General features: G+C 36.2%; 1 protein-coding gene across 3 annotated transcripts; it reads right to left on the bottom strand.

Moving 5' to 3' along the window:
* Positions 1 to 215: 215 nt before the first annotated feature.
* On the bottom strand, positions 216 to 9,737 carry COG6 (component of oligomeric golgi complex 6). Of its 3 annotated transcripts, none has more exons than XM_010583349.1 (5): positions 9,574 to 9,737; positions 7,494 to 7,601; positions 5,907 to 5,960; positions 4,607 to 4,686; positions 216 to 915 (listed from the first exon to the last, which is right to left on the bottom strand). In XM_010583349.1, the coding sequence occupies exons 1-5, from the start codon at positions 9,706 to 9,708 to the stop codon at positions 768 to 770; spliced, it is 525 nt and encodes a 174-aa protein (XP_010581651.1). In that variant the 5' UTR covers positions 9,709 to 9,737; the 3' UTR covers positions 216 to 767. The 3 variants fall into 3 exon arrangements, with proteins under 3 accessions (XP_010581651.1, XP_010581652.1, XP_010581653.1); XM_010583351.1 differs by lacking the exon at positions 216 to 915 and adding an exon at positions 2,943 to 4,098; XM_010583350.1 differs by lacking the exon at positions 5,907 to 5,960.
* Between the last annotated feature and the right edge of the window lie 551 nt (positions 9,738 to 10,288).

The raw sequence follows: 10,288 nt of genomic DNA, 5'->3' as shown, positions 1-10,288 counted from the left end.
CCAGCCTTAAGAGATCTGCAAGTTTCAACTGATACAAGGATTCCTACAGAATGACTGCACTAAAACAAAGTCCTTCCAGTAAAACAAAATTATACAAATAATTTAAAGCATTAAGTTCCAGGTTATGTACATGCATGTAGTTCAAATACTTCTTTTTCTTACAGAAAATACCAGAACTAGCAACAACAACAATGAATTCCAAAAACCCACACAAATTTTGCCCCCAAGATTTAATCAATGGGATTTGAAAAACAGCATCAAATATTCCGAAATAATTTATAAGCTGTAAAAGCGGTGGACTTGAGACATTCAAAGTATATCAGTTGTATTAAAATTACAGTTATTACCATTTACTGATGATAGGCTGAGAAAAAGAGTGAAAGAACAGGGAAAAGAGCAAATAAAAATACTGGTGAGGTCGTAAGAGACACTGGTTCAATCTCTAGTTGAAAGGATTATGTACAGCAAGGAAAAAGCTTCTTTCTCCTTTACTCCCTTTTTCGAAGAGATTGCATATTGTCAAGGTCCATTTCCATTAGAGGAATACATTAAAATAATTTTTAATCTATATTCTATTTTCTGGCCTATAGAAGGTATTCAAAGACACCGGAAAGACTAAACTTCTGCCAAGCAGATTAAACAAAATCGCATTCCTACATATTTTAACTATACAGTTACACATCAAAATTCAAAACAGAAAAATAACTTGATGCAAATACTCAACAAATACATAATTATGGATTCTGATAAATCTGGGGGAAACAAGACTATGAAAGGAGTGCCTGAACTTGATGAGGAGATCTGTGTAGTATGGTTTCTGGATCCTTATATTCATTTGAAGGATCCATCACAGCTGCATATAACTCACTGTAAGCTCTGCAGACCAGTTCTGTTGACTGTTTTATTATCTGCTCTCTAAAAAACAGAACAAAAAGATAATTTGCAAATCACGGGGAATATAACTGTGCTACATACAAGGAATTGAAGATATATGCTAAAAATGCACGTTAAAAATGAGTGTCAGTTACATTAAAAAGCCCTTTTACTTCAACTGCGAAAACAGCTTCAAGTTTTAAAACAAAGGCAGGCTTCTTCATCTCTTTGTATCAAACATAAACTCACATATATGATCCTAATAACCAAGTAATTAGCTGCTTTATTTCTGCAATCATAAAAAAAATAGAAGGACTTAATTTGCATATATGAGGTTTTTGCCTGCACTCCGCTGCATATTTTGAAAGACTGATAATCTTAGTGATCTACCTTCTACCTCCCGTGGCTTCTCACTGTCCTTTGCAAATACACACATTTCATCTATCAGCAAATATATTCTATTTGCTTTATCTTGACAGCACCTGATTCCATAATCGGTCAAAAAGGAAGAGCTGAAAGTGATAGTGGTCAGAAATTTAAAACCTGCTACAGCCTTTTACCAACAATGCTATGAAGTCTGTATCCTGTTATTCTTCTAGATCTAAATGAATAACAATGCACAGAGATTGGATGCTAAATTTAACTGGAAAGTTTAAGATTTAAGAAAGTTTAAGATTTTTTTTTTTATTTATTATAAAAAACAATATTTTTACTTTACATTGCCCATTGAATCGGTTTACTTTAATCACCATGGTGATGTGTTTACAGTTGCACATGCATTTTTATCTATCAGAAATAGTAGTTAAAACTATTTTACAGCCAAACCCATGCAAGTGGAACACCAGGAGAAGCTGAGGAAACCAAGGTAACCATGAATCCAGATTCAGTCCTGATATAATACGCTGCCAAGGAATAAAGACACGAAAGCTGCATCCACTAAAATCAGGGTGGAATTCACCAGCTGTTGGGAACTGACAAGTTAAAGAAATCTCAAAGACCAAGTGCGTAGAACTTTGTCTTTTCAGGCAATATGAATAAACGGAAGCTATGAGAAAGAAGAGTAAGACACAAAACCTGCATTTTATTCTGATGCAAAGTATCCAGTTTTTCAATACAGGATCAGTAGATTACTTAGCGTACCTGAAAAACAGACTGGCCTTATAATAGAAAATTTAGAAACACTATTGTAAGGGACATATATTCAAGGTGTTCAGGTAAAAACCAGCTGTCTCTGAACACAGTCTGGGATCACTAAGCTACTGTAACATGACAAGCTTTTAAGAAAGTATTGCACACAGAATTTGTATAAAATCAACTATATTGCACCAAATAATATTAAATTAAAAGAAAAAGTTCATTACAATATTCCAGAGGATTGAACAGCATCAAATGAGTCTTTCCATCACGTCAGTGTCATTAATCAGAACATTAGGATTTCAGTTGCCATAACAACGTGATACATTTTATCACTAACACAAATGGCAGCACTTTCTAAAAATAGTAATGCCAGCATTCAGTTTCTGTGACCCAACACAAATGAAAGAGCTTTTCAAGACCAACAACACATAAATAAATAGCTTAAAACTTTTTAAATGAGCAAAGGAATTTGAAAGACAAGAGCATGCACTGGGAAATGTTGAAAGGAATGCTCTTCATAGTTATAAAGCTTAAATGATATTGCCAATGAATATATAATACACTGGTCCCTTATCAAAAGCATGTGGTCTGATTTTGAGAACCAAGGAGCTCTTGGGTTCCAGCTTAACCGCTGGAAGGGTGGATCACAATTATGTGATTTCAAGGAAGACGTCTTCAAAAGTGACAACAAACGTCTGCAAAACTAACTCAAAAATTTCAACTACTATAGCCAGAGATTAAAATTATAGCACTCAAATGTTTTGCTTGAATCTTGAGAAACTTTTTTATTTTGAAGGTTTATTTACTACAGAAAATACTGACTACTAAGTCCCTGATTCTACAAGCATGTATCTCTGTAAATACGTGTCTTAACTTCAGAAGGATTGCTTGTGTTTAAAGCTACATGTTTGAAGGCTAACGGGCTAACAGACTTTTTTTTTTAATTCAGAGCAGAACCTGACCTACAGCATTGAGTTACAGCAGGTTAATAAACTCCTGCATATTAGCTGAGCTGTACCAGCTATAGCAATCATCCTCACACAGGCTTACCTCTCAGCTGCCCACTGTTGCAAGATAACATGAATTTGGCTTAAATTTCACTAAGGTTTAAAAAGCTTATCAATGGGCTAAGGCTAAGAATGCGTACATGACTGGTTTATCTTGGTTCATCTAACAGAAGAAACGATTAAGTCAGAGTAATTTCACTGTGCCTGAGTCTTTATGGTAGCATAAAGTCTACCTCTGAAAAATTGCTTCTGTGTTAGCAGTGAAAAATTGAGGCTTTCAAAATACATTTAATGTTATTATGATTTTTAAATAGACCTACATTAAAAAAAAAAGAGCAAGAGCTAAAATACAGGTTTAACAGCTTGAAACCTAGAAGCAAAAGTTGCAATGCTTCACTGATATTACTGCTCAAGCTACCGTGTTTGATCTGTACTGGAGCAGAACAGCTCTTGAACAACAGGGTTAGCTCTGCTGGCTGAGCTGTTGGAATCGTAACCCTAGCAGAGAGACCCAGCAAAGTACCGACAAGCACCAACATCCCCCACGCCAAGCCACAGACCACGTGTATGGCAGGAAACTGGAAGTCTTTGAGTGAGGAGAACCTGAGCAATACAGCAGGAGAACCTGGCAGCTGGACTAGCTGATCATTGTAGGTCCCTTCCAACTGAACTATTCTATTCTATTCTAATAAGTTCCCAACAATAAATACTTTTCCCTTGACGTATGTCATTTTTTAATTGCAAGATGCTGTAATACAATCCCACTAAGGACAGGTACTAGTAATGAGACTCCAAATATTGTTACATCACATAAAATGTGATGTGCTAGTCTCAATTTCTGGTATATTCCATAACCTGCATTCTTCGCAAAAGTGTGAAAAATAATGTCAAGAAAAGTTTTTGATCAGCGCAGCATATAATTCTCTGAGTTTAAGTATTACAAAATGTCTTCATATGGCTCACATTTAATTGGGAAGAAATTCGTGGCACTTTCTCTAGCCTTAGGGTTCAGTTATATTCAAAAAACAAGACAAGAGATAAATAATAAAGTTCGTGCTTCCACACTTCAAAGAAGACATCACTAAAAAAAAATGCATTAGGTGAAAAGTAAAGTAATCTCAGCACAATATTCAATGAGACAGAATGCCAATATTCTACAGCAGAAGACAACAAAGTTGAAAATTCTAGACCTGACGGAGCAGTGGGGATAAAAGAAATCTTGAGTGGAGAATTACCTATTTCATCTGTCTTTGGAATGCTTACAAAATAGTTCTAAAACAATTTGCAACTAAGTTGACAAAAAACTGCCAGCACAGTGGAACATGTTCAAAATAGATGAATGTAATTAATTTTGATGGTGTCCGTTAAATCAGGAGTAACTACTTCAGAAAGTTACAGAATTACATATTCCTCACTGCTTGTTCAAAAAGAGGAGAGTCAGAACAAAACTGAATTGTGACCTGAAGGACAATGCAAACATGATCACAGCTGATAACTTGAATTCTCATAATGATCCACTAAAACCTAATCAAATTCATCTTTCTGATCATTATGCAGGCATAATAGAAATTCAAAGGCAAGATACTTACTTCACAGTGGCACTCAGAAGGAAATTTAGCTGGGACATTAACAGACTATCTGGAGCAGAGAGATAGCGATCAAACTGAGCCTAGGGGTGGGGGGCAGGGAAAAAGAATATGAGATCAACATATTAAAAACTTGCTGTTAGATGAAAATAGGTAAAAACACAGATCTCTGAAAAGTGATTACATTAAAACAGCACCTTCTTATTTGATAAACATTTCTCTTTTTATATATTTAAGATGGAGCCTAACATACTGTACAAATGTTTAAGGCAGAACTTAATAGTCCAAACCAAATGGCTAACTTCAGCACCTCTGTCACCAAAATTTTAATTTTTGTTATTGCTGAGCAGTGCTTACACAGAGTCAAAGCCTTTTCTGCTTCTCACCCCACCCCACCAGCGAGCAGGCTGGGGGGCACAAGGAGTTGGGAGGGGACACAGCCGGGACAGCTGACCCCAGCTGACCCAAGGGATATCCCAGACCATACAATGTCATGCTCAGCATGTAAAGCTGGGGGAAGGAGGAGGAAGGGGGGAATGTTCAGAGTTATGGCATGTGTCTTCCCAAGTCACCATCCTGCGTGACGGAGCCCTGCTTTCCTGGAGATGGCTGAACACCTGCCTGCCCATGGGAAGTGGGGAATGAATTCCTTGTTTTGCTTTGCTTGTGTGCACGGCTTTTGCTTTACCTGTTAAACTGTCTTTATCTTAGGCCATGAGTTTTCTCACTTTTACCCTTCCGATTCTCTCCCCAATCCCGAGGCAGGGGGAGTGAGTGAGCGGCTGTGTGGTGCTTAGTTGCTGGCTGGGGGTAAACCACGACATATTGTAGCTTTCAACTTAAATATACAACTGTGACATATGCCCAGCACCTAACTTCTGAGTTTAGCTGAACTATTTGCATAAAATCAAAGCCTTAGGACTAAAATTATAAATGATAGCAGAACCTATATTTCAAAGCATACAGACAAAAAAGAGACTTTGGTGATTAAAACTAATTAGAGCTAAGTATTTGCTTTTAGCAATTTAAGATGACTCATGGGATAGCACTCTTGTAAGTAAAGTTCTATTTCTCAGGGCTTAGAAACTAATATTCTATTACTACCCATTCATAAATAATGTATGTATTTATTACTTCAAGTGGTCAAATTACTACAAACGAAGAAAGTATTCCCAGACATGTAATTTAGCTATTCTTATAGAGTATGACTGGTTAGATGAATATCTACTACATCACATAATTAACAGTATTCCTTCCCATGTCACAGCACCACCACCTTAATATGAAATTGTAAAATGCTTACCATTGCAACCTTCAGGGACACAGAATCCATACTTGGCAAATTTGAAAGAGGACCCTAAGAATCAGTAGTCAAAGGGGGAAGGTGCAAAAAGGTCATACTAGTATATGGAAAAAGGTAAGAAATAATAAATTCTACAATCAGTTCAGTACTAAATTGTTATTTGGTCCTGCTACAGGATCTTAAACGTTTGGAAACTGAATCACTATATCAATACTGAAATGCTGTAACAGTTCATTTGTATTCTACCGCTCTCTTAAATTAAAAACTCAGAATACTGAGTTCGTAGTACATCCTTTCAAGTCCTTTTCTTCCTTCTTCACCATTAAATGATAAACCCCCAGAAAAGCCTTCCACAAGGTCTAGGATAAGAATTGAACTGCAAACTGGCCACATCCCCTTGGTGTTCCAGAATTACAGGGGACAACTTCCCTCTATTCATCTTTTCTGGGACCGTGCAGAATTCAAGCCTGCTTCCCAGTACATCTTCTGTGCTGGTATGGCATTACAATGTGTACATGCTGCCTAACTCCCTAGCAAATCCTGTGATGATGTCACCTCTGTGGCCAGGCTGCTAGACAGATGTAAATGAAAATTGCTACATTCCATTAACAAGCTGCCCTGGTCGATTTGAAATTGTTTTTAGAACAGGAGATAGGCTCATGAATAGGAAACCAAGCTGAGTTATTAATTAGATTATTTATACATTTATTTGTTCATCTTTATACATAAAAATCTGTTGAGTTTGGGCACTTTATGCAAAATTATTGGCTGAAGAAACAACACAAAGCTCTCCAACAGAGTTCTGCTTTCTTCAGAAAACACTGTTCTTCACCTTCACAAAAGGACATAGGGACAGCTGAAGGGAAGAGGGGCTGTATTAACACCTATCACGTAACAACTGTGGTTCACAAGAAAGGATAAGTGTAAGCTCTGAGTTCCAGTTTTCAGCTCACTCTAAGAAATCTCAAGTTTTCACTTGTAGAATCTCACTGTCTTGGTGTTAGAATAGCTAGAGCAATGAATAAGGTCAAAAGAAGGAATTTTTTCAAATTACTACTAAACTTAACTGCCAATTTTTCACAGAAGAAAAAAAGCAGTAATTATCTAATGCATGCAGGGTATCTATCCACTCCATGTATGCTGCTATAGCATGCAACAGAAGAAACCTGAATGCTACATGCACAGTAGGTCCAATATGTTCTAGGTGTCATGGAAGTAGTATACATGCTCAGTATTTGTGGTTCAAAGCCAGCTTGACGCTGACACCTTCTGAGGCATATTAAACTACCTATACAGTTATGCTGAGAACGTACAGGATGTCTGTGGTGTGCGGAGCCTGTCGATGGTACACAGATAAGCTGCACAGAAGGACTGTTGCATACCAAACCTGCTAGCCTTGCTGATTATACAGGGTAGGGAAAATCTGTAGTTGCAATATGCCTTTGTCTAATAGTCCTGGTTCCATGGGAAAAATCAACAGATAGTACTGAGCTTTTGCTTTCAGAGGAAGCTTAATTTGCAAAAATATTAGTGCCAAAATTCTTCTAGTTGGCAAGTATGCAGTACCTCCTCAACACATAAGCTTACCTGTTCCGGTTTGTGTTGCTGCAGAGAGTTATATATGTAACTTAGACCAGCTCTTGTTAACACGTAGGAAGCTTGTTCATTTATAAGTGTATCTAAATGAGCTTCAATCTGAAATTTTAAGCATAAGGTATTAATAAAATGTGCATGAGAATATTAAATAGTACAAGCTCTGAGGTTAAAAGGTCTAGAAACACAAATAAGAAGAAAAAACACAAATAAGAAGGAGAGTGATCAACAAACAAGGAAAAAACCACAAATACATACAGCATAATTATTTTATCCATTTACATCTTCCATATTACAAGGAGCCAATAATAAAAATATAGATAATTCTTTCATGTCTGACTAACAGAAGAACCTATTTTTTTTGTATTTGTAAATTCAACAGCAACAAAAATTAAGAATACCAAAGCTCTAATCTTAAAAAATGCTGTATCATTTTATTTTGCTATAGTTCTTTGAAAATATGTGATAAAAATCATCCAACTCTTATTAAAAATATTGACAATAGCACAGCAGTTTTATAATAAAAAAGAGACAGTCACAAGGAAAATAAAACTGAAACTAAATCATAATCAGTAATGATTTTAAATTCAATACTGATAAACATGTATGAAAAAATTAACTGAAAGAACAATAGACAATGAAATTACAGCTATCAATTTTGCTTTAGTTATCTTCATATGAAAAAAGTCATAAAGGTATTTTACATTCTTAGCATAATCTTGACTTTGCAGAGAAACCTAATCAATAAATCCAGTCACAGCAGCAGCAATCATTTTTTAGTTTGAGTAGTCTTGGAAAGGTATTTGGGTATATATACACTATGACTCCATTTTTACAAATAACTACCCCACATTTCACTTCTTTTTCTTCCAATCCTAAAGAAAAGAAAAAATTTATAATACATCAAACTCTAGTAAACTGTAAGACTTCCATGTCTGATATTTTAAGAGTTCACCTTTTTACTTCCTAAAATTGTTTAGAAAAATGCATTTTTCTTTTTAAATCAGGAGGGAAATCTTAATATTTCAATTTGGAGATTTTATCTGTCTTAGAGAGTTCTTTTTTCTGTGAAAAATGTTTCTCTTATTAAATATGCCATTCCAGCTCCACTTTAATAACCTACTTATGTATAATCTTAAAGATATTTTTTCAGTCTGTTCCTGTATTTGTAAAATGTTTGAAGAAAGTAAATGGTATTAAATGCATAACCTTCAGTTCTACTGCTTCTCTGAAGAATAAATCAATTGCAACATTTACTGTGAAAAAGAAACTCTGATAATGGAAATTAGAAATGCCCCAGACAGTTTGGTAGGGTTGTCTGTTTGTTTGTTTCAGAGCTAAAAGGTGCTAGAAATTCTAATTAGGAGTAGAAAGTGAAAAATGGCTCACAGCCAATCTTTACTGATGCTTTCAAATAAGAAGTTGAGACTTTTTTCCAAGCCCCTCCCCAGCTCCAAAACTTCTCCTGAGACATACTGCAGAGATGTTCATGTAGCAAAACTATAAATGGGCAGCACCTGTTTCCCCAAGTCAATGGTTTAAAAACTGCGTTTCCGTTTCAAAATGGTACCACATATGAACTACTATCTTGGCACGTTAGGTGAAACCAAACAAATGAGAAAAGAAAGGTAGAAAGAAGGACTAAAGTAGTAACTTCAGCTATACTATATTCTAGATGATGATCTAGTATTAACTCTGTGATGGAATAAAGTCAGCCATTTGATTGTTTGAGCTTTCAACTCCCATTTACTTCTCACACAGTTTGCAGATAAATATTAGAATGATTAGGATAACGAAAATGTTCACTGATAAAGGTTTATCTGCAATTAAACCAAACCAAACCAAATCTTCTAAACATTTTTCTGTTTGTTAAAAATGAAAGATGCTATGTACCATAAGCTCTGATACCTACTATTTGCTTATGGTCTCTGATAAGAAGCCCTCTTATCCCATTTCCCTGATTTAGAATTGACCCAAAGCCAACATTATCAAAGATAAATACATTCACATTACAACTTATAGTCTTCAAAAATCAGTAGTAAGTTAATTTTCTTTTGGGGCTGTTAAAGCTTACCTGAAACTGTAACATTTCTAGACGCTTGTCAGTGAATTCAAAGAGAGCCAAAGTAGTCTTCATCATATAAAGCGAATTTACCATGAAGGTTGCCATATCAGCTGTGCCCAAATTACTAGCAGACATAGTGCACATCTGTAACAATGGATCTAGCACACAAGACAGAACCTAAAATAGCAAACACATAGAAAACAGGGAGGGGAGGGGAGGGAGGAAATCATGTCACACGAGGCTTCTAAGCTCATTCTGTCTCTATCACGTATTTATTCCCCAAAGCAGAATAAAGAGAAATGAGAGTTTCCAACTGTGAAAGCAGCTTTCTACTGGATTTGTCAGCAGGTGATCAGCTACCATAGTGATGGGGAAAGTACAAAAACCTGAGAAGAACAGATTCCAACCTAGCAGGAGGAAGAGTAACCCAGATTAGATAATTGGCAATTGTGCAATCTTGAGGGTGTATTTACTTAATGGAGTAGTAATTGGATAACAGAATCTAGATACTGCATTAAGATAGCACTCCATACTGTACTGTAATTACCCACTTTGTTAGTCACTCTCTTATTCACATTACAAACTCGGGTTTGGTGGGAAGCTCCAAAATGGGACCGGACAAAAAGACTAATGTTTCACCCATCTTTTGTGTACCGAGACTAACTTACACATACTTCCCCCCCCCCCCCCCCCCCCCCCCCCCCCCGCCACCCTCCTTCATCCT

Source organism: Haliaeetus leucocephalus, unplaced genomic scaffold (genome assembly GCF_000737465.1).
Source record: "Haliaeetus leucocephalus isolate CR32 unplaced genomic scaffold, Haliaeetus_leucocephalus-4.0 Scaffold897, whole genome shotgun sequence".
Taxonomy (NCBI): Eukaryota; Metazoa; Chordata; class Aves; order Accipitriformes; family Accipitridae; genus Haliaeetus; species Haliaeetus leucocephalus.
This window is presented reverse-complemented; position numbering and strand designations above follow the sequence as displayed.

Coding starts and splice junctions, on each gene's coding strand:
- COG6 (XM_010583349.1), bottom strand. CDS start 9,708: ATGTGCACTATGTCTGCTAGTAATTTGGGCACAGCTGATATGGCAACC. Junction 7,602..9,573: donor TAGAAATGTTACAGTTTCAG/GTAAGCTTTAAC, acceptor TTAAAATTTCAG/ATTGAAGCTCATTTAGATAC. Junction 5,961..7,493: donor AGCAACACAAACCGGAACAG/GTAAGCTTATGT, acceptor ACTGATTCTTAG/GGTCCTCTTTCAAATTTGCC.